The sequence below is a fragment of the Monodelphis domestica genome, chromosome 1, assembly GCF_027887165.1.
Source record: "Monodelphis domestica isolate mMonDom1 chromosome 1, mMonDom1.pri, whole genome shotgun sequence".
Lineage (NCBI taxonomy): Eukaryota > Metazoa > Chordata > Mammalia > Didelphimorphia > Didelphidae > Monodelphis > Monodelphis domestica.
In genome coordinates this window covers 302,015,026-302,041,854 of record NC_077227.1, presented here as the reverse complement: position 1 = coordinate 302,041,854, position 26,829 = coordinate 302,015,026, and the positions used below count along the sequence as shown (strand labels likewise).

General features: G+C 39.9%; 1 protein-coding gene and 1 long non-coding RNA gene across 3 annotated transcripts in view; one reads left to right on the top strand and one right to left on the bottom strand.

The window, feature by feature from the left end:
* Positions 1–26,829, top strand: part of JAG2 (jagged canonical Notch ligand 2) — a 155,104-nt gene that overhangs the window by 123,083 nt on the left and 5,192 nt on the right. For both annotated transcript variants that reach the window (XM_007473314.3, XM_001368356.5), the window contains 12 exons: positions 492–642; positions 2,563–2,715; positions 3,204–3,317; positions 12,165–12,278; positions 13,257–13,370; positions 15,482–15,598; positions 17,088–17,115; positions 17,503–17,588; positions 19,934–20,047; positions 20,290–20,405; positions 22,184–22,432; positions 25,039–25,170. In XM_007473314.3, the coding sequence (XP_007473376.1) occupies positions 492–642; positions 2,563–2,715; positions 3,204–3,317; positions 12,165–12,278; positions 13,257–13,370; positions 15,482–15,598; positions 17,088–17,115; positions 17,503–17,588; positions 19,934–20,047; positions 20,290–20,405; positions 22,184–22,432; positions 25,039–25,170 (1,488 nt within the window). The remainder of the gene's footprint in view (positions 1–491; positions 643–2,562; positions 2,716–3,203; positions 3,318–12,164; positions 12,279–13,256; positions 13,371–15,481; positions 15,599–17,087; positions 17,116–17,502; positions 17,589–19,933; positions 20,048–20,289; positions 20,406–22,183; positions 22,433–25,038; positions 25,171–26,829) is intronic.
* On the bottom strand, positions 7,225–13,212 carry LOC130456340 (uncharacterized). The gene is made up of 3 exons (XR_008915036.1): positions 12,976–13,212; positions 8,426–8,560; positions 7,225–7,864 (listed from the first exon to the last, which is right to left on the bottom strand). It is a non-coding gene; the product is annotated as an uncharacterized LOC130456340 (long non-coding RNA).

Below are 26,829 nucleotides of genomic sequence, written 5' to 3'. Positions count from 1 at the left end.
ACCAAGCCCATCCTCAAAGGCTCTCCTGCTCTGCCAAAGCTTGTGCTTCCCTAGCAAGTTCTCCTACCAGGTATTGTGAAGGGGGCATAGTTAGTCATTTAAATTAAGGGAACATTTTTGAGGCTTAGATTTTCCTTAAAGTAATTCTGGATTTGTCTCGGAAGATGTAGAACTTGTCCCATGGGCCCTTGATCCCTTTTTTACTCAGAAATGTAGTCATGTCCTGATACTTCACACATCTGATTATATCCCCACCTATGATTCCCTGAGTTAGAAAGGGGGTGAATTCAGTTGTTTCAAATGCCCCTCCTCCTGTGGAGACTTTTAACCTGGAGAAGAGGGGACTTAGAAAAGTTTGGGCATTGAAGATATAATCACTGTGTTAAAATATCTCCAGGTCATAGGACATGACCCTGTTTCCTGTGGTAGGCCTGGGAACCCCTGATCTCCCCAGGGAAGCAATGGCTCATACTTGGCCTCTGTCCTGCTAGGTGGACATCGACTTCTGTGAGCCTTACCCCTGCCAGAATGGAGCCCGATGCTACAGCCTGGAGGGAGATTATTACTGTGCCTGTCCCGAAGACTACGATGGGAAGAATTGCTCCTACCCCAAAGACCACTGTAGGAATGGCTCTTGCAAAGGTGTTCAATTTCCCCCAGCCCCACAGTGACGTGGCATGGCAGGCAGGGTTACTGACAAGGGGAGAGGGTGTGTGTGAGGCCTAGTGTTAAGGGGAGCTCTAGATGTGGAGTTGGGAGACCTGGACTTGACTCCATTCTTATTCTTAAGCTGCTACAGGATTGTGGGCAAATCACTTCTTTTACCTGGGCATCAATTTCCTTATCTATAAAGTCAGAATGATAGTCCTTGTACAACCTAACATTACAGAATTTTTAGGAGGAAAATACCTTATTAACCATAAAGCGTTATGGGAATAGTTGTTTCTTTGATACTGCAATGGGCCTGAGAGCTCATCCTTTCATGGATGCGAATTACAATTTAATAGTAATAACAGGAAAGTAGGGTTTCTAGTGCTCTGAGAGGCTCTGACTCAAGAGAACTCTGTTCTAGTCCCAGCTCTGCTCTTACTTTACATTGTTATTTATATTATTATAAAGTAATATTAGCCTAAAGAGCCAAGGATTCTTCCCATTCTAACATGGAGTCTGCTCAGGGCACTGGTGAACCATTGTTGCCTGTGACCTAATTCTGTCTCTGACTCCTGTTTACTGAAGGGCTCTGGCAAAGTCACTGTCCCTTTTTGAGTGGCAGTTACCTCATGTGGTCTAAAGGCAATAGTCTCCCTCCTTCCCAGCAGGTACAAAGATAAATGGAATAATTAAATAAAAGGTGGGAAAGGCAGCTTGTTAACAATGTTATAACAGGATCCTTCTCAGCTATAGTTTATAAATCCTACCCTAGTCTGCTCATAGATGGGCTTTGGAAACTTTAGTTCCACTTAAATGAAATGGGATTCTGCTTAAGATCATTGTTTAACAGGGGTTCACCTCCTACTATGAAATACTATGAACATGTTAGAAACAATTGGTAAAAAAAAAAAAGATACTATATTATATATAAGTAATATTAGTATTAGCTATGTCTATCATTATCAAATCTGTGGAATTTTTACAACGGCCCTCAAATCCCTACAGGTTTTCACATTTTCTAAAGGGCTTTCAAATGCATTGTCTTCTAAACCAGTAATAATGGTACCCAGGTCTCTTGCTCTTTAAGGCTTATAAACAACACTCTTCACAACAACCCTGGGAAGTACATAGGGTAAGGATGTTTATCTCTTATTGACAAATTAGGAAGCAGATGAGGCTCAGAGAGGTCAGAGTGATTTGTCCACTGCCACGTAGCATAATAAAGGTTACACAATAAAGGTCAGAATGAGAACTTAAAACTAATTCTCCCAGTGACCCCAAGTCCAGTGCTTTTCACAATACACCATGAAGCTAGTTTACCTCTCTTGGTTTTTATACATCTTTGTAAATGAGGGCTATCTCCCCATTTTACAAGTGGGGAAATCAAGGCCTGGGTACAGTGAGTCAATCAAAGTCCCTTTGAGTCAATGGCAAAGCCATGCCTCCTGACTCCTAGGCCAGAACTTTGTCCACTACCCTGTCTGGCAAGTAAGTTGACAAGCTGACTTTAGCTCTGGGGAAGCAAATTGACCAAGAGTTAAATAAGAAGATGAGATATTCATACCCTAGGGCTTCTACTTTCATCAAATGGCAAGGTCAAGGGATAGTTTGGTGGCTCAGTGGATGGAGAGGCCTGAAGACAGGAGGTTCAAATCTGACTTCAAATACTCATAATTATGTGACCCTGGGCAAATCACTTAATTCCAATTGCCTAGCCCTTAATTGCTGTCCTAATTAATTAATTGTTTTAAGACAGAAGGTAAGGGTTTAAAAAAATGGCAGTTAAACTTAACTCTTTTCCTGCCTCTGGTTTGGGGGTGAGGAAAGTAGACAGAAAGACAGGAACCTGGACAACTAAGAACTGCATATCCATTGCTCCCCTCCTTTTCTCACTCCTTTTCTCCTATCCAGTAATAGACAGCTGTGAAATCGAAGTGTTCACCAACACTACACGATTCATCTCTTCCAACGTGTGTGGGCCCCATGGACATTGCGTCAGCCAGCCCGGGGGTAATTTCACGTGTACCTGTGAGAGCGGCTTCACTGGCACCTACTGCCATGAGAGTGAGTCCGAGTTCCCTGTCCCTTTTTTCCTCCCTTAGTGGCCCTAGAAAAAAACCAGAAATTCTCATGTCTTTATTTACGACCTGAATCAGTGAAATTGATGGCAGACGCTAAGCATCTGTATCCTACCCTTCCTCTTATCCGCCTCCAAAACTGCTTCTTCAAGTCTGGATTCTGTGTCTGCCAGCAGTGACTGGAATCTGTATCGGGGGTATTTTGAAGGGATGACTTGGCTAGTATTGGGAAGGCTACTGGAACTGCCCACATATCATTCCCATCTTCATTTCTACTTGAGTGGGAAAGAAAGCTGGTATGTCAGGCCATCCCTCAGGGTGGGGGCGGTATTGGGGGGGGTGTATGTGTGTTTTCTCCTTAGCAGGTCTTCTTGGGGTGGGTTGGGGCAGGGGAATGAAGAAAAAATCAGGGGGAGAGCCCTCCTTCTCCATGCCCTTCTAGTAATTCAGCTCTAGCTTCTTTCCTCTCTATAGATATTAATGACTGCCTAGGGATGCCATGCCAGAATGGAGGCACCTGTATTGATGAGATTGACTCCTTCCAATGCTTCTGCCCCAGTGGCTGGGAAGGCGAGCTATGTGACACCAGTGAGTAAAGCCTGGGCCAGATGAGAAGTTGACCTTGGGATCCTTCCTCACCCCCTCTACCCCTGCTTCTCCACATACCTGCTCTCAGGAAGAGTCTAATCTTCCCAGTTTGATGCCAATTGGCTTAATTAAATTGTCCCTTCCTTTACTAGCTGCACAACCTTGGGTAAGTCACTTTTTTCCTTTGGTTCAGTTTCTACATCTGTAAAATTGGAATAAGCTTGTATCACCTCAGAAGCGTGTTGTGAGAAAAGTATTTTTAACCTTTCGAGACCTATTCATCAAAATGAGAGATTTCAGGGAGCATGCAGTCCTCGGAGTAACTTCCCCAGGTCGTTTCTTCATCCTTGATATTAATAATAGATATCATCAATACAAATAGCAAATATAAAAGAATAATGCTTCCATACCTCATTTACTATTATCTGAAGTGGAAGTCTTTCTGTCCTCAGAAGAAATCAAAGTATTTCAGAATTTAGGCACTGGGCTGTCAGTAGAGGTTATCTACATTGAGCATGAACTCTTGAGTATATTTTTAATCTTATAATCAAAATGAACTTTCCATACCTCTGGTTGTTTAACTCTTAAGTGACTTTAGTGTGTTATTTTAGGTATAGATTGCATTTGGGTTAGAGGAGAAGGAGGAGGCTAAACTCCTTTATTTCTCTCTCTGTCTTCTTCATTACCTTTTTGCATTGCTACTAAGACCTTTTCCCCCAACTAGGGGGGTAATCTATCCATCTCTTTATAAGTTGTTGATTAAGAAGAAAGCTTCAAAGCCCTTTGGGTTTATGAAATCTGTACCTGTCTGTGATTTTACCTGTCAGTATTTACTAAACTATCTGCCATACTCTGTGCTTGGGGTTCTGGCGGCCTAGACCTAGAAGTAAGGAGAGCTACAGAGAAGAATGAGAAGCATAATCTACATCTTAACTTCAGGAGTCAGATAGATTTATCAGAATCAGTGACCTTCCCTGTAGAGGACCGAGGCACATATTCTGTCTCTGCTATTTACTTACCTGTGTGCCCATTGGAGAATATCTCTGGGTTTCACTTTCAGCCTCTGTAAAATGAGAAGGGGTTAGACTATCTAATCAATAATGTCCCTTCTAGCTATTCCCTATTCCTGAGCTCACCAGTTTTGTGTTGATTTTAAAACAAAGGACAACATTAAAGATGGAAGGGATTTAAAAGCAGCATAGTATAAGGGAAAACACTAGATTAGGAGTTAATTTTTAGGACATTTATTTGCTCCAAAGCATTTAGTTTCTCAAAAAAGTTCTTCCTCTATACCCACTATCATGCTCATTTCTATATCTATACTTTTGTTTATGCTGTCCTTTCTCTATTAAAATTCTCTTTCCTTTAAAGCCCAACTCAAGACCCATACATCTCTTCCAGAAAGGCTTCCTCAATGTCCTCAGCCCACACTGGTCCCTACTTGAGCTGCTATTTTCCTTATTGTTTGTACCACATAATTGAATCATGACCTGTCTTATTTATTGATTGTTCTATGTGTGCAAGTCATGGCCATCCCCAAGATTAGTAGTTCCCTTGGAGCAGTGAATAAATCTCCTTGTCTTTTCACACAGAATAGCTAATACAGAAAGTCTAAGGAAAGTTTAAATTTAGAATACTTCTTTTATAGAGCCTGGAGAACATTCAACTTCCTAATATCTTAAATGTGGAAACTGAGACCCCCAGAGGGAAAGATATATGCCTAGGGTCACACAGTAAGTTAATGGCAGAACCACAAGTAGAACCTAGATGTTCTGCCTCAAAGCCTAGAACTCAGTCCCCCAAACAATATATTAGTGAATTTAATCCAGTTGGGGTCAAGGATTAGTATTTAAGGGGGTAGCTGGGTGGCTCAGTGAATTGAGAGCTAGGCCCAGAGATGGGAGGTCCTGGGTTCAAATCTGGCCTCAGATACTTCCTATATGTGTGACCCTGGGCAAGTCACTTAACACCCTATTGCCCAGCCCTTACCAGTCTTCTACCTTGGAACCAACACAGTGTTGATTCTAAGATGAAAGGTAAGGGTTTAAAAAAAAATAGTATTTAATAGGACAGTGACAGGGATCTTGAAGGTGATGTATAAGACAGTAAAGAAATACAGCTCTTCTACTTAAACCTCAACAAATAAGATTCCCAGAAATACTGGCAGTAAAATTGAAAATAATCAGAAGGTCTTCTTCAGTGAACAATGCCAAAAAATACAAAAAGATATGCACCAGAAGCAGGAGTGGGTTGAAATGTCTTATACCAGGGAAGTGAGCACATATTCAGGTGAGAATGGGAGCCAGTGAAGAAGGTTTCAGAGTAATGCCAGAAAAGCCAGCTTAAACTTATATTATCCAGCTAGAAGCCAGCAAAGCTGGGCACAGGACCCATATAAGAGAAGCCATTGTGAACATAGGTAAATGGGCCAAGCAGGTGGAGGTAAGGAGACAAGTTATGCCAGGATACATCAGCACACATTTTTACAAATGGGCCTAAATCTATCCATTTATCTGAGTAGAAGGAAGGTCAAGGATCTGAAGCCAGATTCTGACCCTGGCCTGTTAGAACAGAATCAAGGATAGGATATTGGTGGATGGATAATTATGGGGAGACACAGGGCCTGCCCATGTATTCCTTAGCCCTGGGAGCCATCTTAGGATACATTACCAATTTAGCATCTAAGCAGCAGCACCAGGGGAACTGTGCAAGAGGCCCCAAACCAGTGTAATATATTCAGTATGCCACTCGGGCCTTTCAGTGCCATCTCAGAAAATAGAAAAAAGACTTGAGTTCAGTTAGCACCAAGATCTGAAGATGGTGACAGAATTTCAGCACTGAGGCAGCAAGTGGGACCTAATGCCGCCACTTTGTCTGAATTGATGGTGACAGTGACATCCAAAATAGAGAGGAGAGGACCAAACAAAGTTTATTCAACCCATCCAAGAGTGCTATAAACTACTGCACCAAATTGCTGTGTAAGAACTGATGCTAAAATATGAGTAAACAGAAGAAGATATCAAATAAACTGTAGAAATTGAGAATCCCAAGGAAATTCCAAAATAAAAGTATAATTCCACAATGTCCTTAAAAGAGAAGATGGCTTGCATACAAGAATAAACAGAATAACCACCGTACCCAAGTAATGGATTCCTTGAAAAGTAAAATGAATCAAGTAGAACTCAACTCTATGAAGCAACAATAAAGAATAAAAATATTGGAAATACTGAAAAACATAGGAAAACATTGGGAAAAAAATTAAGAAGATAGAATTTAAGAATCAAAAGACTTTTTTGAAAACTCTGATCATAAAAACAACGCTGACTTCCAGAGTTCACAAAATCATAAGTGAAGACTACTCAGATCTTTTAGGACCATAAAAAAAAGTGAAAATAGATGCCATTGATCACTTTCAAAAACAACAACAACAACCCCAAACTAAAAACATGCAGGAATATCATAGACAAAATGCAGAGCTTCCAAGTCAATAAAAAATATTGCAATCCAATATATATGTACATATATACATACACACAGAAATATAGGCAACAAAACTAATATTTGTGACATCATTTTTCCCCCTTTCAGATTTCTGTTCTACAAATCTAACAAAAAGATAAATAAGACAAAATACCTGAATAGGGTTTTAGAAAAATCGGAGATCTCAGGTGATGACCAAAAGAGAGTATTACCCATGTTTTAAGACACATAAACCTCACTAAAAATGCAAAAAGTCAGAAATATTGAAACTTTATTTAAAGAGATTTCACATAAAACTAAAAGTTTTAAAAAACAACTAATAAAAAACAAATTGCAAAAGGAATTCACAACAAATGAGAAAATAAAGGAAATTGTTAGAAATTCTTTTGATATTCCAATAAAATTGGTGAATAAAATAAGTGGTAAATATTCATAAACATATTAAAATGCTCACATTGATAGAAAAAGAGAGAATTTGAATAACCCATCCTTAGATGAAGAAACTAAAACACAGGAATGCAAAAGAAAGGGGGAAAATGATGCATTAAATTTGAGTGAATTCTATCAACCCTTGAAAGAATGGAATCCGATATTATATAAAATGTTTGCAAAAAATAGGCAAAGTAGGGATCCTACCAAATTCCTTCTCTTAGACAAATCTGGCCCTCTTATTTCAACCAAGGAGACAAAAAAAAAACCTGGAAAAATAAAAACTATAGACCACTGTTCCTAATAGACATTGGTACAGAATTATTGAATACAATATTGGTGAAGAGATTATATACTCTGACCAAGTTGGTTTGGCACCAGGAATCTAGGATTAGTTCAGTATTAGGCAGATTATAAACATTACAGACCATATCATACACAAAACCTATGATACTCCATTTTAATAACATTATAAACAGGAACAAATCAAGCACTCCCAATAAGTATTTACTTTGTGCTAGAAGTGCAAATAGAAAATGAAGACAGTGCCTTTTTAAAGAGCTTACATTCTCATAGAGGGAGATGACATGTAGTAGGTTTCAGCTTCAGAGCAATTGGAATGATCCAATCTTTAGGTGCTATAGCAAAAGAAATCACAATACAGCTTCTTTGGTGTCATTTCCATTGATAAAAATTTATCTGATTTGAACCATTTGATAACAATAAGGACTTTGGCATTGAGAACTTTTATTTTCTGGGTTTTCTATAACCATGATTTCTAAAGAGGTAGGAGCTACAGAAGCTGTAGTCAGTTGCAGTTTCTATCTCTATGAGTATTTTTTTCCCTTAGGCATGGATTATAGGAGACAGACTGAAAGCAAAACCAGTAATCTATGGGTTGCTCTTGTCCCCAGGGCCCTTGGTCCCATCTTTCTATTTATGGTCATTACTCTCTGCTTGTGATGGTGGTGGCAGCAAGCCCCTTCCCCCCAAAAAATTCCCCCTCTCATTTCTGACTGTTGGGGCTGGACTGGAGCCAAAGATAGTAGTCTAAAGAGTATGCTATTACTGGGACTTGTGGGTGCAAGAACATGATGTGACTCCACTGGAGTCTGAGGGGAGGTAATGATTTGTGATTTGATGGCACAAACCTCGTCTCTTCTTAAGTATTTCTTGCTATTTCAGATAGGCTAGCTTACCTGCCTCACTGGTGGCAGTTGGTCATCAATTGTAGATGGTGGTGGCTGGGATGAAGTGCTCTTTATCAAAAGAGATCTCCCATCTCTTCTAGATGATGAATGTGGGAGAACTAGACTGAGAACAGGGCCAGTTATCTGCAATATAGCAAGTAGTATTAATCTAAAACCAAGGACTAGCATCATCATTAGAGCAGAAATACTAGAGACCTTTCCAGTAAGATGAGTAGTAAAACTAAGGATACTCTTTGCCACAACTATTATTTGATATAACAAAGTTAAGACAGTAAGACAAGAAAAGGAAATTCAGGGAACAAATATCCAAGAGGAAATAAAAATATTCCTTTTTTAAAAAAACAAATGACATTTTTTTAGCCTTAGTGATTAATCAATGAAAAATTAGTTGAAAAAAATTAACTTGAAATAGTTAACAATTTCAGCAAAGTAACAGGATAGAAAATAAACCCACAAATATCATTGGCTTTTCTGCATATTAGTTATAAAATCCAGCGGCAAAATAAAGAAAATAAGTTCTATTCAACTATAGAATGAATAAAATAAACAGCAGTTCAGCTACTTAGACATACTTGAGAATTATATGGGTATAAAACTACAAAACACTCTTTACAAAAATACAGACAGACCAAAATGCCAAATAGTAAAAATGTAGTACTACCTAAATTAACTCACAGTTTCATTGACATAATGCCAAAAGGTTTCTTTATTAAAATAGAAAATATAATTGCAAAGTTCAATTGGAGGAACAAAGGCCCAAAAATCTCAAGGGAAATAATGGTGAAAGAAAGAGACAAATGTTAGATGTCAAGCTATTACTCAACAATAATCACCAAAACTATTTTGTACTGATCAAATATTAGAAAAGTTGATCAACTAGAACAGAAACAAGGGAACATAGTTAGCATGTTTAGTAAATCCAAAGTTATCAACTACTGGGTAGATGATCTTCAACAAAAGCAGTTGAGAATGCTGGAAAGCAGTTTGACAGAAATTAGGTTTTAGGCTAGGGGCTCATAACAGGGGTTCATGAGTTTTTAAAAAATTCAAAATTATATTTCAATACAATTGAATAATTACATTCCTTTTTAATCTTTTGCATTTTATTTTATGCATTTAAAATATTTTAAAAATAAAAAAAGATCATATCATAAGCAAACTGTAAAGTCAGGGAAAGAACTATCTTACACAACCTTGGTTAGGGAAAGAATTCTTGACCAAATATGGGATAAAAAGAATCACAGAAGACAAAAAATGTAGTTCTGAATATGTAAAGTTTTTTATAGGTTTTGCACAAACAAAATCAATGAAGTTAAAATCAGAATGAAAATGATTAGGGAAAAATATATGAAGCAATCTTTTCTATAAATATCTAAAATACAAGATATACATATATAGGGAATTGATAGAAATATCCAAGAATAAGAGCCATTCCCTAATAAGTTGTCAAGGGAGAGGAATAGATATTTCTTAAGAAAAAGAAACTATAAACAACCAAATTAAAATGCTTCAAATTTCTGAGAATAAGAGAAATGCATATTAAAACTACCTTGAGGTTCCATCTCATATCCACTATTTTGGCAAATATAACAAATATGTGAAAAAGCAGTTTTTTGAGCACTTGAAGGCAGATGGGTGTATTATTGGCACTTTTAGTGCAATTGTGAACTTCTCCGACTTTTCTGGAAAGCAATTAAGCTGCTAAACTATGTGTAGTCTAGTTATTTACTAACATAAACTGCTGCTAAACTATGCATAGTCTTTGATCCAGTGATTCCACTACTAGACTATATATACCCTTTTTATTGTTGTTCAGTCATTTCAGTTGTGTCCAACTCCACTACCCATTTTGGTGTTTTCCTGGCAAAGATACTGGAGTAGTTTGCTATTTCCTTCTCCAGCTAATTTTTGAGAAAACCAAAGCAAAGAGGTTAAGTAATTTGTTCGATGTCACACAGCTAGTAAGTATCTGAGGTTACATCTGAAGTCAAGTCTTCCTGTCTCTAGGCCTGATGCTCTGTCCACTATTATACCATCTAGCTTCCCTGACTATACCCTAAAGAGGTCCAAAAAAGAAGTTGAAGGGACCGATGAATACAAAAATGTTTGTATTGTAATACTTTATATTATAGCAAAGAGCTGGAACCTAATTACATGCCTTTCAAATGGGAAATGACTAAACAAATTATGTCATTTGAATGTAATGAAGTATTATTATAGAATAAGAAATGACAAAAAGGATGGAGTCAGAGAAACTGGGAAGATTTGTATAAACTGAGGTGTGCAGAACCAGAAGCACAATTTATAGAGACTATAATTTTGGGAGGAAAAAACAGCTTTCAAAGAACTGTGATCAGTAAAATGACCAATTATAATCCCAGAATATTGTCAATTATACTTCCCCACCTCTCTTCCCAGAAGCGATAGATTATAGAATGAGATAAACATTTTCAGACATATCCAGTGTACCAAATTATTTTGCATATACTTTTTTTTTTTGCTACAATGATGGGCTTTTATTTTATAGGAAGAATTGGGGATTATAGTGAAAGTCATAATAATAATAATACAAAAAAGGAAGAATAGAAATAAAATATCAGTGAATTTTACTTTTTTTAAACTAGCAGAAGAAAAATACAAACCAGAAGGGCAGTGAATTATTAGATTGTATTTTAAAATTCTGATTTCATATTTATTAAGCACCTGATGCATGCAGATTTTGTCATGAGACATGTTTGCATTTCTACTCCTTCACCAAGGAAAGATCAGTAGCTACTATACCCAGTACCAGATCACCCTCTCTCTGCCTACTCCTGGTTCATTCCCTTCCCAGAATTCTCCTCTGCTTGTCAGCCCCATCTCTTCCTTTACTTTCTCTGCACCTGTCCCCAGGTACCTCATAAGCAATGAGCCCACAGGGTGGGCATTTTTAATAGGAATTTCTTCATCTCCCACTGTTTCTTTAGGAGACAGTATCTGACAGGTTGGGAGTTTTGTAAAATCTCCTGTTGTCTCTTTAAGAAGCAGAGCAGATAGCTCTCGCCCTCCATCACTTTAAGAGACCCTCTATAAAAGAGGAAAAGGCAGTTAAGAAAACACTTCAATTTCTCTGACTTCCTTGGGAGCAGGGTTGCTGGGTCATTCTCTCAGACAAAAAAGATCTGATAGTGACTTTTGAGACAGTTACATTTGAGATACAAATTTAAGAAAGAGTCTTATTTACAGAGAGCTTTTCTCCTCAGTTTCTTGAGGTCTCAGAAGCTGTCAGAGTGCCTTGCCTCCTCTGACTTCAGAAGAGGAGAGCTGCATCAGTTTCTCTGTGAAGAGAATTTGAGTTTGATTTCATAGATTACTTTAAGGAGTTCATGATCAGTTTAATGTTCATCAATTAGTTAAGATAGTTAGGGAGTTTAATATAAGACTAGACAGAGTAGGCCAGATTTAGGCCTGCTTTGCAGGCAAGAAGAAACTACAAAGAAAGCAGTTAGATTTTAGGGTTTATTAGATATTTTAGTATAGGGCTTACTTTTAGGCATAGTGATATAAATTTAGATCTATGTTTTCTATTTTCCTACCTCCCATTTCCTATACCTACTTCTCCTGAGAATTAACAGTTTCAGTGGTGTACCAAACTGCTTCCAGCCACAAATCCACAAAATAGTTTTAACAATAATAGCTTTAGTTTTAACAATAACAGCATCATAACTTGTCACCCTCCTCCCTCCAGATTTGAACGACTGCTTTCCAAACCCATGTCACAATGGAGGCCACTGCATTGACTTAGTGAATGATTTCTACTGTGAATGCAGAGATGGTTGGAAAGGCAAGACATGCCACTCACGTAAGTTTAGTTTTCTTAACCTTATTCCTTCCCTGTTCCTTATTTTCCCTACTTGGTCAACTTCTAAATCTCAAAGTTTAGAAAATAAACTTTGATCAAAATGTGTAAGGATTGGCTTTCCTTTTACCTTTCTTGGAAGTTCCCTTTCATGGATTCTAGAGGCAGACCAATGGTGTCTGATTTCCTTTGCCTTTGAGTGACAGGAGATAACTGAAATGTGGCTTTCTTAACTTCCAAGACCAAAAGAAAGCCCATTTACTGTCTGTACTATTTATTTGTCTGTACTTTGACCAGACTATCTCTTTAAAATTCACAGAAATGATGTAGATATCATTTTCAGAAAACACTTATCTCTATCTCTAAATTTGCTGACAGTTCTGTTTTCACATTAGAGATTCATCCTTCCAATTCCACCTCTGATGCCTGACTAAGTCTTAAAATAGCATGATCCTAAATCTTCCTAGAGCAGACATTTCTCTCTTCTACAAATCACCCTCGACTACTCTAGAATTATTCTCTGTCACTGTGTAGCCTGCCCTCACTAACGGGTATAGAAGTAAGACAGGTCACATACATGCTTGTTCAAATGGCTTTTTTTTATTCTTAAGCCTTTCTGCTTTCCATGGTTCCATACACAGATTCATTTTACCCTGGATATCGCAAACTCTGTGGTTTTCATATAAGGCCCTGTTCTTACCTGAGCCTCCAACCTAGTGGTAACTACAAGACTAGACATTTCACCTTGTCTTTACTGCAACTTCAGAGAATCACTTCACTTGTAAGGAGACTGTGTGAGATGATGTGGATGACTCAATGCAGCCTAGGTCCCATTTTAACAATCAAGTATGGATTAGGAATCTCTCCCTCTAATCCAGAGAAAAATCCATGCTAAATTCTGGGCTTGCCTCATAGGTCATAGACCAGGTTTGCAGCCCTCTGGTGGCATGGTGGTGCTAAGCAGCTAATGTTTGTTCCTAGGTGAGTACCAGTGTGATGCTAACACCTGCAGCAATGGTGGCACGTGCTATGACAGTGGAGACACTTTCCAATGCAAATGTCCCCCAGAATGGAAGGGCAGCACCTGTAACACAGGTACTTGGACCTGGGTGGGATGGAGTAGGCAAACCTTGGTGGGGAGCAATATAAGCAGGTAGAAAGCTTGGCTTCAAGGTTCTTATTTATTTGATTTTAGCATTTAGAGTTAGTAAAGACTGTAGAGATCAAGCCTAATTCTTTTATTTTGTAGAGTAGGAAACTGAGGCCCAGGACCCATAGAAGGGAAGGGATTTATCCAAAGCCAGAACTGAAATCCACATCTCTCCACCCCAAATCTTTCTTTCTTTCTTTCTTTCTTTCTTTCTTTCTTTCTTTCTTTCTTTCTTTCTTTCTCCTTCCTTCCTTCCTTCCTTCCTTCCTTCCTTCCTTCCTTCCTTCCTTCCTTCCTTCCTTCCTTCCTTCCTTCCTTCCTTCCTTCCTTCCTTCCTTCCTTCCTTCCTTCCTTCCTTCCTTCCTTCCTTTCTTTCTCCCTCCCTTTCTCCCTTCCCCCATCCCTCACTTCCTTCTTTCCTGTTGATTTCACTGATGATATAGGAACATCTTCAGTTGATGCATATTGGCAAACCTTCCACACCTTAGAATCTCAGAGAATCATCTTAAACTCTGAGAGGTTGTTACCTGACCAGTGATATGCCAAAATGTGTCAGAGACTTAGAGCCAGGTCTTCTGGATGCCAAGGTGGCTCTATATCACATTAAGTCTCTTTCCTTCAACAGTACTATACTATTTCTTTCCCCTCATCTTTCTCACACTCTATCTTATATACATCTTTGAGAAGACTTTTGCCTTCTCTGAACTTTATTCATCTGACCCCCTCAGTGGAAATTAAATCCAGTCAATCCTTCTGTGCTTTTCTCAAAGTCCTGCTCAAATCCCACCTGCTTTAGGAAGCCATTCGTGATCATTCTAGATTATATTGGTCTCTCCCTTATAACCTTCTGAGAGTAATTCTGAACCATATAATTCAATTTTTAATGATATCCTCCCTTCCTTCCTTGTTTCTTTGTGAGGTGGTCCTAGAAGCACAAACTCTCAGAGCTAAAAGGGACTGAAGCAACCTATCATTGGAACTGTCACTTCTCTTCTAGACGTCATACTATTAATGGAGCCTATGCCTGGGTTTCCCAATTCCTGTCCTTAGATTGAGTCTAAACTTTTCTAGTCCAACTCCTTAATGTTCTCATGACAGTATTTCCTCAGCCAAAATATGAAGGCCAAAAAAAAAAAGATGGGGGAGATAGTGTGGCAACACCCAGATAGTTTCTTAAAGCAGTATAGTATGGTGGATAGAGCACTAGAATTAAAATAAGGAGATTCAGATCCCATCTCAGAAGCTTTTTAGTTGGTTGACTACCCAACTTACTTGATCCAATGGGCCTGCAATTAACTTATCAACCCTCTTAACCAACTTGACCTATCTTCCACAAAGTGGGAAAAATAATGTTTGCACTGCTCACTTCATAGGGTAGTTGTGAGGAAGTTACATGGCAAATCTAAAATTGATGTATAAAATGGTGGTTTTGTTATTCCTTCTTTGTCTTCCCACTCCACCATACCTGACCATGGTCCAGGCACACAAGGAGGCCATGTACCCTGTGTTAACTGAGTTGATTTAAGGTGCAGCAAAGATCCTAGGCTTGGAATATTTAGAGCTGGAAAGTGTATAGTTAGAAAAGTCCAACTCCTTAATTTTAAAGATGAGGAAATGGAAAGAAAACCCATGGCAACCAAGGTTTTAGAGTGGGCTCTGTAACTGTCTCCCTACCTCTTTTTTCAGGTAAATATGCCAAAGAATCACAGTCTTCTCTCCATATCTTATCAATTCCCCACCCCAAGAGGATGCATAAGTCTGGAAAGTAGTTCTACTGCTCTAAATGTGGCAGGGTAGAAAAAGCAATGGATTTGGAGTCAGGACCTGTTTGAAATCCTATTTCTACTATTATATGTGTGACCTTGAACAGATCTCTTGACTTATCTGAGACTTAGTTGTAAAATAGATCAATGATCTTTAAGGTCCTTTTTAATTATAAATCCTTTGACCCTATTTGTGATCTGGAATAAAGTGTGACAGGGCTGGGCAGATCAGATGGGTGTGAGGGTCCCTGTGGCCTCCTTTTCAGGAAACTGAAATGTTTCTTCCCTCATAGCCAAGAATAGCAGCTGTCTCCTGAACCCATGCATGAATGGTGGCACGTGTGTGGGTAGTGGTGATTCCTTTTCCTGCATCTGCAAAGATGGTTGGGAAGGCCGCACATGTACCCAAAGTAAGTCCAAATTGTTTTATGTTCCTCTTTCCTATATCTTCTCCCTCCATATCACTTCACCACTTTGGTCTCTACACTGAATAGAGGAGGAAAGCACATACCACATCTAGGGAGGAAACCCCCTAACTTAAGTTGTATTGAACTTTGATTTTTTTTCCACCCTCACCACAATACACTTTGAAGTCTGGTTGCATGAAGTCAAAGGAAAGCCGATGGGACTTGTGATGCTATCCTAATCTCTTTTCCAGGGAGGGATAGTCTGGATATTATCCTTGTTTCCCCTAGAATTTGGATCACATTTATTGAGAGGCTTTGACTCTTCAAAACCTTATCTCTGTCCCCCAAAACACACCATAATCCTAACTAACTTCCATGAATATCCCCAGAATCTGACATCATTCTCTGTGAAGTACCCTCTAGCTCTCTTACCAGATTCTAGAACCAGTTGTGGCTTTTTGACTATCTCTAGCCCTTTGCTCCCCCTTTGGTGATGGAAGCAGTGAATTGGTAGAATAAAAAGATAGTGGTCCAGCAAAGGCATATATATTCAGAAGGGCAGAGGGGAACAGAGCAAGGTACAGATAATAAAGATGATGAGTACCTTTTATGGGGAGTTCTATAAAAGATCTATACCTTTCTTCAATTTGAAGACAGATGCCTCTGGGGGTCGAGGTGGAGGTTATGAGGTCTGACTCCTCCATCTGGATTTAGTTTTACTTTCCATTTCCTTCACCATTCCATTAACTCGTGGCAAACAAATCAAGAAGAGGCCGCTTCCTTCTAGATTTATGCTAATCTCTCTTTCCTATTTTCTCACAACCAAAAACCCCAGTCCTTTTGGTGGAATTTTACTTCTTTTCTTGGGTTGTTCTTTAGTTTAGGTGCTAGACACTAATGTAATATCCCTGGAATGTAATTACTAATGCCAGGAACAGCAAGAATCCATCCTATGGCCCTGGCACATGGTAGAGATTACCTCCATTTAGTTGAAAGGACCCCAGAGGGGACATAGTTTAGTCTTCTGTATTTGAACAAGAATCCCTTCTGCAGCATACTCAACAGATGTTCATTTAACATCTACCTGAAGATCTCAACTAAGGAGAAGCTCATTTCCACCACAAGCATTTCATTCTACTTTTAAATAGTCCTGCTTATTAGGGGGTTTTCCTTATTCTCACTGAGTATACCAGAGTAGTGTGCCAGGGGCTTCCCTTAACAAAGACCCTTAGGTCCTTGAGGGAAGGAATTTCCTACATTTCAGGGTGCCATTGCTGAATATAAGTCATTGTTTGTAGAAAGATCTGTCAGTATTTTGTGACTGCTCTGTCCCATAGCTTGAGCATCCTCACTGCTAAAAAACAAAACAAAACAGTCTCTCACTTCTCTCTTCTTTTCTCTCTCTCTCTCTCTCTCTTTCTCTCTCTCTCTCTCTCTCTCTTTCTCTTTCTCTCTCTCTCTCTCTCTCTCTCTCTCTTTCTCTCTCTCTCAGATACAAATGACTGCAACCCTCACCCATGGTGAGTATCCTAGGGTTGGCCTTTGGGGAGGTGGATCTTTGGGGAAAGCATACCTACCTCCAACAGGTAGGGAATTAACCCAGAGTCATTAGTCAAGAGCTGTCCTTGAACAAGGAAGGGTTTCCCCAGCAGAGCAGATCTAGGGTCTTCTGCCCACGAATATATGTGGCTTAATTAACACAGGCTTAATTAGAAAGAATGCTGTCATGGTGGTTTATTATAAAAAGTATCCAAGGAAGAATACTATTGGAGGAACAATGAATGGAGACTAGAAATTTTCAAGTGAGGGACAGGATAAGAAGCAAGTATTGTTGGGAGGGAAGACCTGGAGTCCTACTGCCTCAGGACTGGATTGATGCTTATGGAGTTGGGGGTTGTGTTTTGCAGCTACAATGGAGGCATTTGTGTTGATGGAGTGAATTGGTTTCGTTGTAATTGTGCCCCAGGGTTTGCTGGCCCTGACTGCCGAATCAGTAAGTACAAAGGCATAAATAGGGTATGTGGGGAGTCAGAGGGATGGCATGTCTGGGTCAGGGATGACAGACAAAAAGACTCCCTTCCTGAATGGGCTATTCTTTTCCCTTTCTGGGCTTTAATTTCTTTTTCCAGGTGCTTTTAAGATCTTTTTCAACTCTGAAATCTGCTCCATAATAGTGTTTGACAAGTCTAATCTCTGATCACTTAACCCCCATGGCCTAACCCTTACCACTCTTATGTCGTAGAACCAATGCACAGTATTGATTCTAAGATGGAAGGTAAGGGTTTAAAAAAAAAAGACAGACTAGACTAAGCTCTAGACCTCGTTGTTCTGGATTTCATTTTATTCCTCTGAAAAAGAATGAAATTGCACTTAATGATCTCTAAATAATGTAGCAATATGGTACCTTTCCTTAATGGTACCTGCTCACAGTAGGGATCAAGGAGTATTTATATAATCAGTCTTCGCTTTTGTGCCTTGTTTTATGGTTGACAAAACAGTTTCACCAGATCTACACACCGACCTCTGTGGAGTGGCAAGGCATGACACAGAGATTATTACTTGTCTAAGGTTTAGTGATAATTATTATTATTTCTGTTTTTAAGATGAGGAAACAGACTTGGAAAAATGTCTCAATCACAAGTCACAACCACCTTGTAAATGGTGGTCATGGGATTCTCACTTAAGGTCCAGGATATAATATATTATAGCGTGCTAGAATTAGAAGGAACTCCAGAGCTGCCTTCATCCAGTCCTTTCATTTTACTGAGGAATCTGAGGCCCAGAGAGAAAGGTCATGTCCCAGGTTATATAGTAAATTAATAGAAGACCAGGACTGGCACTTTTGGTGCTATAATAGGATTTGGAGCCCAGAGATCTGGTTAGAATCTTGCTTTGTGACCCAAGACAACTAATTTCCTCTCTCTGGGCCTATTTCCTTTTCTCTGAAATGAGAGTTGCAGTAGATGATTTCTAACTGACACTGCCTCCTGTTCCTTACACATCCACTTGCTCAACTCTGGGCATTTTCACTGGCTGTCCCCCATGCTTTGAATGCTCTTCCTCCTTATCTCTGTTTCTTGACTTCCCTGGCTTCCTTCCAATCCCACCTAAAACCCCACCTCTGGGATGTCTTTGTTCATCCTCCCCCTTAATTTTAGTGCCTTCTGTTGATATTTTCCAACTTATCCTATCTGTATCTTTCTTGTTTGTAGTTACTTTCATTTGTCTCATTACAGTAATTAGACTGTAAGCTCCTAAAGAACAGGTCATTTTGACTTTCTTTGTATCTTGCTTTTCATACTTTTCCTGGCCTATAGCAAGAGTTTAATAAATATTTACTGACTAATGTTTATTAACAAAGTACCTTTAGGCTTACATCTTATGATCCCGATTCCCAGTTTTCTTTTCACTGCCCCATAAACTGCTTGATGGATATGATTACAAATGGTTGTTCAGGCACAAAGGTATCAGGCAGCCCATGTTCTGTGGCCCTTAGAGAAGGCTGTATGTCCTTGGAGCTATGGTCTGGCTCCCATATGCACACAAGGCCCTACCTGACCCACTCATTTGCAGCAAGCTTCCCCCTCCTTTCTTGGGTTGGTGTGTCAGCCATGCAAAATCTCAGGACTGGTTGACCTTGGATAAGGGCTGGGCTCAGCCTCCTTGGAGTTGGAGATCCTGCTTCCCTTGGTGAGAATAGCAAGTACAAGGCTAGATGGAAAAGGAGAGAGTAAAGACTCAGATAGGCAGGTCCTGCATTATTAAAAGAAGGGACCAGGTTACTACTGACAAGACCTGTCAGCTATGTATTTTAAAGCCTCTCTCTCACTGTGTCCAGAAAACCTGAGAGGTGAAGGGTCCTTAGATTGTAATCTAATTCCTGCTCCCTTGTTGTACTGCTTCTGGTCCCATGGCAGAGCCCAGGGCTCTCAATTATTTGCCGGGGCTCTGCTACATCCCACTGTGATGCAGTATGAGAACAGAAGGCCCATGACTTCTGACCTCAGAACTCTACTGCTTCTAGGATGAGAATCAGACCCTTCCCATCAGTCGTCCCACTTTTCTTGGGAAATGACTAGGTCTTGTGTGATTGCCCATGGGGTCTGACTTCCCTTGATGATAATATTCACTCTCTCTGACTCTGCCTCAGATTGGACAGTTGTTCCTTTGGGTAAGTCATTCCATCTTTCTGACCCCAGTTCATCTCTGAAATGAGCATCATACTTCCGCTGCTTACCATCTCTCTCTCAACTCCCACCCTCTACCTTCCAGGATTGTTTTGAGAAAAGTGATTTGTAAACTGCTCTAGAAATGAGAATTGTTTTATTTGTCTTGCAGACATTGATGAATGCCAATCCTCCCCATGTGCATATGGGGCCACATGTGTGGATGAAATAAATGGGTACCAGTGCATCTGTCCCCCTGGGAGAGCTGGCCAGAGATGCCAGGAAGGTAATTATTCAGACTACAAAGCCAGGGATGGATAACCCTGGAGAGAACTAGGTTCAGGAGACAGTGGGTATGAGGTTGAAAGGGACAGCTTTCTTACACTATGATTTTGCTGGCCTTTGACTAGAATTAAGGTTTAATTTAATTAATTAAGAAAGGCATGATCTTCAGTTTGCTTTTCACTGACATTTTTAATAAACATTTAAGTTGAGCATAAGTATATATTTGTTTTCCTCCCTTCTCAGTGATTGGCTTTGGGAAATCCTGCTGGTCGCAGGGCATGCCGTTCCCACATGGCAGCAAGTGGACTGAGGAGTGTAACACATGCCACTGCGTGGATGGCCGCACAGACTGCAGCACAGTAAGGAGGGCCCTGGATAGGCAGCGGCTCTCAGACCTATTCCTCTGTTATAGGGCCGTAGCCTTAGAAAATGTGAGGAGGGAACTGAGATCACCTAGTTCACTCCCTTCTCTTTTATAGCTAAGAAAACCATGACCCAGAGATTGTTACTTGTCCAAGGTTTAGTGATAAGGCTGGGCCTGAAGCCCAGGCCTCTTTAGTTCTAATTCTGGGCTCTTTTTGCCAAACCTTGTTAGGTTCTGAGGCAAGTAGACTTAGAAACCACCTATATGGGACAGGTTACATCTAGAAATGGAGACTTTCTTAGAAATGATCTAACTAGGATAATGTCCTCCCTTTTTAGTTAGAGGGAAAGAACCCCAAAGCAGAGAAGTTACTTTTTTTAAAAACAAAAAGTAATACCAATTTTAATCTCAATATCTTAAAGTACAGAAATTGTAAAGTATGAATACCAAATACAAATTTAAATAAGTCACTTGTCCTTCCCTATGACCAATGTAAGCTACTTCAAAACTTACAAATTTAAAGTAAATAAATACAGTATGTACACTTTCCCTGCCTGCAGGCAAAAGATGGGAAATTATGAATTGGGGGAAAAAAACAAAACGCTCCTCACACTTCAGCATCCCATTTCCCAGCCAAACACCCAATTGCAACCCAGTGTGTTTCTGTAACAAAAGGACACACCCTGTGCACACATACTGCCAACTTATACAAATAGGCAAGACACTACCCCAGAGACACCCAAAGTAAGAAAAAATAGGAAGAGTCAACCTGGACCATAAAATCATTGTGGGGAAGAAAAGGCAGTCAGGTTAGCAAAACATTACTATGAAACTAGCAAATATCATAGCCAACAACTGTCCCCTTTTAAAATTTCACAGATTAACAAACAAAATATCACATTCCGCCCTCCAAAATATCCAGAGAAGTTACTTGTAACAGTACTGAGACTGAACCAAGGGCCCCAGCTCAAGATCCTGGACAGTCCACTGTCCACTGTCTACTGTACTGTGCTGGGATGGATGAAGAGAAGAGAAGGCTGGAGGGCAGGGCAGGTCTCTTAGGTTGCTGGATAGATAAAGTTTTCAGCTCAGCTAATACCTAGGGTCATAGACTCCCCACCCCATCCAGGACTCTAAAGAATTGACTTGAAGTGAATGTAGACTCAGAATACTTTGGCCAGAACCTTGTCTAGGGCAAAGTGTCCACTCTAATGTTTGAATAAGGACAATTATTATGAATATGATACTATTACTACTATTGCTACCACCAACCACCACCCCTGCTAGCTAGCCATCTACATAAAGAGCTTCAAAATTTGAAAACTACTTTTTTGTGTATTACTTCATTTGAACCCTCACAATAACCCTTTGAGGGAACTACAAAACGAAAAGGAAAAATAATCCAACTTCATATGGAGTCCAGCAGGTTTGCAAAGTTGTTCTTGTATTTAAACCTGTTCCTATCTCTCAGAAACCCTCCAAGACTTAATCTCTCTAGACCTTAGTAAAATGAGATTAGACTAGTGGTCTTTAAGACCTATCCCTGACCTAAGTCCTATTATAATGATCTCTTAGCTATAGCCACTTAATTTAAACATCATTCCATTAGATCTCACTGAAAGAAAGAGAAGATCTCCTAAGAAGGACCTGGGAATTATTGTAAGCATTTCCTTCCAAAGAAATCCCCAATACTGAGAGAGATGTGTGTGTGTGTGTGTGTGTGTGTGTGTGTGTGTGTGTGTGTGTGTGTGTGTGTGTGTTTCCTCCCTACAGGTTTGGTGTGGGAGAAAACCCTGTTTATTACCCAGACACCCAGATTACACAGAGGATCAGTGTCCACGAGGCCAAGACTGCCTAGAGAGAGCCTATCCCAAATGCCTTCAGCCTCCTTGTGTGGCCTGGGGGGAGTGCAGTCCAGTGGAACCTCTTGTCCCCAGCACCCCATGTCAGCCTAATTCTGGACACCTGGGAAACAACTGTGCCAAGATCACACTCATCTTTAACCGGGACAAAGTCCCCCAGGTGAGGACACCCTACCCACCTAGAACTGATCCAGTTTTGAGCAGCCCTTGGGAAGAGACAGTTAAGGTCTTTTTCAGTCTCATAGAATCACAACCTTCTTCACCAGGATGCTTCCAATGACAGAGTTCATTAAGTTATATTACAGTACTTTCCATTTTGGATAGATAGGTTATTAAGAAGATTTTCCTTACTTTAAGTTGAAATCTCCTCTCTACCACCCATTGCCCCTAATCCTGTACTCTGAGTTCAAACAGAATAAACGTAATCTTTCTTTCTTTGGAAGGCTTTCTAAGATTTAAATAAATGAATTGAGTAAACCATAACCACTCCCTTCCTTGGACCCAGGTTGGATTTTCTAACCTATTTCAGAGTTAAACTTTTCCAATCCCCTCAGGTGTTCATATTCTCTCAGAGTCAAATTGTATTGTATTGTATGTATAGTCAATTAGTATTTACTCTTTAGCTTTTGGGGCCTCCTATTTCAAATGGCTTTTATTAGTTGAGCCCTCAGAATATGTGAGATCGTTAGCAAGAGAAAAGCCTGGCATTATGTTCATCTTCTAGTTGGCAAATGGAAAGTTTGGTTTTATTGCTAACTTTTTTTTCCATTTGAGAATTTCTTCCAAGGCTTGGGGAAAGAATGAAATAACCAACTTAACATTTTTCACTTTGCTACTTTTTCAATATGAGAAAAATAATGGCTCCCATTTCTATGATACTTGAATGTTCACAGAGCCCTTTTATCATAACTGGGAAGTGTGGATACAAAGATTATTGTCCTTATTCTACATTGAGACTCAGAATGGGAAAGTAATTTGCTCATGCTCTGGCTGAGAAGCCAGTTTTTGAATTCAGGTCTTTCCCTAAAGTTAGGTTTCTTTCCATTGTCTGACTTGCTTTCTTCTTGTTCCTTTCTCTTACTATGTATATCACTAATACATCATATATACATATATAAATCCTGATTTGCCCTCAAAAGGAAAAACACATTCAGGTAACAGCCAAATATGTGTTCAGAATGTTAGCTCTGCTTATGCACATCAAACTCCCACAGCAACTGATGGAACTGCCATTCCCAGAACTGGAAGGGCCTTCACAGGCTGCTTCTTAGGTAGCTACTACCATACCTAGTCAACGTTCATTCAGCTTCTCCTTTTTTTTTTTTTAAGCCCTTACCTTCCATCTTGGAGTCAATACTGTGTATTGGCTCCAAGGCAGAAGAGTGGTATGGGCTAGGAAATGGGGGTTAAGTGATTTGTCCAGGGTCACACAGCTGGGAAGTGTCTGAGGCCAGATTTGAACCCAAGACCTCCCATCTCTAGGCCTGACTCTCAATCCACTGAGCCACCCATCTGCCCCCTCAGCTTCTCCTTTAAGGAATCCAGAGAGAGGGTTTTGGCAGAGGGCCTGGGTTCAAATCCTGCTTCTGATTGTCCACTGCGTACATGACCTTGGCAAATCATTTAACTTCCCAGGGTCTCAGCTTCCTCAACTGTAAAATGAAGGAACAACTAAGTCATACAGTGAATAGAATGCTGGGTCTGGAGTCAGGAAGACTCTTCTTCCAGAGTTCAAATGAACCACATTACCTGTATGACCCTGGACAAGCCACTTAACCCTGAATACCTTAGTTTCATAATCTGGAAAATGAGCCAGAGAAATGGCAGATAACTCCACTATCTTTACCAAGAAAATCAGAATCCCAAAAGGGGTCATAAGAGTTGAATACAACTGAAAAACGACTGAACCACAACAAAAATGAACTAGGTGGTCTAGATAAATTTGATTTTTCATTGTTAGGAACTTGTTCTTCATATTGAACCAAAATCTGTTTTCCTGTAACTTCTCTGCCTCGTGTAGAGCCATTGCCTTTCTTTCCACGTGGGTAGAAGGCCATGTATTATGGCAGGCCTCCACTTCTCTCCCCTCCTGTGCCTGACACATCACCTTTCACCCTTAATGAGCACCTGCTTTATCCAACATCTGCCATGCAGCAGGTCATTCAGTGGGTAATTAGTGTTTATTACATGAGAAGAGGGCCCGTATTCCCTCTCCTTAAGTAGCTCCCAGCCTAAAGTAGATGACTGTACCAGCATAAGTGGATTACAAAAACTGCTTGTGCTTCTGAAAAATTCTATGTGAACATATCCTTTTGGAAATTGAGTCATTTATCTAGACTTGCATGCTCTTGTGGGAGCCCCTTTATTCCAGGTGTGTTCAGTAAGCAGTAGAATAAGGGATTTGGGAGCTAGAAAGAATGTTAAAGGTCATTCAGTACACTTCTTCCTTTATAGAAGAGGAAACTGGCCATCCTAGATAAGAAAAGCAATTTACCTGAAGGAACACAGGTAGTAAATAACCTCTCAGCATGTAACCTAACTGTGTCTCCATTCCTGCTTCTCCCAGCCTCATTGTCAAGTAGTTTATGATCCATAACAAATCCTCAGAGACACTAGATTCCCAATATCACCTGCAGATCTGTTTTTGTCCTAGGCTTTGGGTGGTCAGAGAGAGGGAAGGGCATATGTGTTACTGTGGATGCCTGGGGACTGTTTTATAATCAAGTCTATTAGTAGAATGGAAATCTCTTTTCTTCTGACCCCCAGGGTACCACTGTGGGAGCCATCTGCTCAGGGATCCGCTACCTGCCAGCCACCCGGGCAGCGGCACGGGAGGGCCTGCTGGTTCTGCTGTGTGACCTGTCAGCCTCCACAGAGAATGCTGTGGAAGTTGCCATCGTGAGTTCCCTGGGACCTGGAGGGCGGGCATAATGCAGAAGCTACTAGAGCTGACATGGAGGACACCTGGCCCTCCCAAATCTGACTCGATTGCCTTGACTTTGGAGCTTTTAGTAGCTTCCTGAAGCAGTCCTGGGTCTATCTGCCTGGGAGTCAGGAAGGGTGGAGAGAATGTGGGGTGAGGAGATGAGGTCCATGTTCTCATCAAATTGAAGCTTCTGCATTTAGTTAATAAATATTGAATTATTTGCTATCTACTGTGCTTTATACTGTAAGAGGTGTAAAGTTTACATAAGACATATTCCTTCCCAGGAAGTTTATAGTCCACTAGAGGAAGAAAGCACATATACAATATTAAATTGTTGTGTCAAAGAAATTTAAAGTGCAATATGAGGTTGAGAAAGGACATGACTAATGAACGTCAGGAAAGGCTTTCTGGAGAAGGCAGCATTTGAGTATGGTTTAAACAGATAGATAGGAATTCAACAGAGGAATCTTGAATCAAGTATATAAAAAAAAAAAGCTTAAGCACAGAGGTGGGGAAATAGAGGTTGTTTTTAAAGAGCTAAGAATAAACCGTTTGGGCTTAAGTATAAGATCATACATGTAGAGGTTATCTGATATAACACCATTTTACAGATGAGAAATCTGTGGCCCTTAGAAATTAAGTAACTCATCCAAGGTCACACATTGTTAAGTGGAAGAGTTAAAATTTCAAGCCAGATCCTTTGACTCTAAATCAGAACTTTTTATTGCATTATGCCAACTCCTCAAAGAGTGTGTTTAAGAGAAAACAAAAGCAGGCTTGAAATGTAGGGTGATGCTAGTAGAGCACTTTGCTTTTTTAAAGGAATATGGCCTTTATTCAATAGATTATTGAAAACTGCCAAAGATTTTTGAGCAAACTGATGTGATCGGTTCTTTGCATGAGGAAGATCGGTCTGACTGTAGTAGTGAATTTGAAATTGGAGAGAGTGGAGTTAAGGGGACCTGTTAGGAAAGCTATTATAGTAGGTTAAGTGGATGGTAACAGGGACCCGTATAAGGCTAGAAACTTGTATACAGCTGTGATTGAGAGAGATTTTTTAAAGGTAGAATTCAAGTAGCTGATGATCAGAGATGAGAGAGAAGGAATGATCAGAAATAAAGATTTTTAACAGGAGACCATACAAGTAGTGGTGCCACAGAGCAGCATTAACATCAGAACAACAATGGAAGTGGTATTGGTATAAATACCTAGTTCCACCAGCTTTGACTACTACTCCCTCTATCTAACCATGATTAAGTCAGCCCTGGAAGTGAAGACTTTCAGGTATCCTAAAAAGTTATTTTTTATCTGGAGATCTGAAACAATAGAGCTATCCTTCTCTTCCCAAAAGAGATGGGGCAGCCTGGTGGCCTGTGGAAGTTCTCCTTTTATAGGAAGAAGGGAAAAAAGATACCAGATCTCAAAGAAAACATTTTGATGGCAAGGGGATTTAAAATTGTAACAACTGCCTCGGGTCCTTATAGAGATGACCCAAAACTCTATTAGGGATAGCAAGTCACATTGCTAATACAAGCATAAGCACCTACCCATTTTGCAGAGCTTTCTAAAGAATTTTCTGATGCAGTTATAAAACTTTAGTTATAAAAAGAATTGATTAGACAACAGGTCCT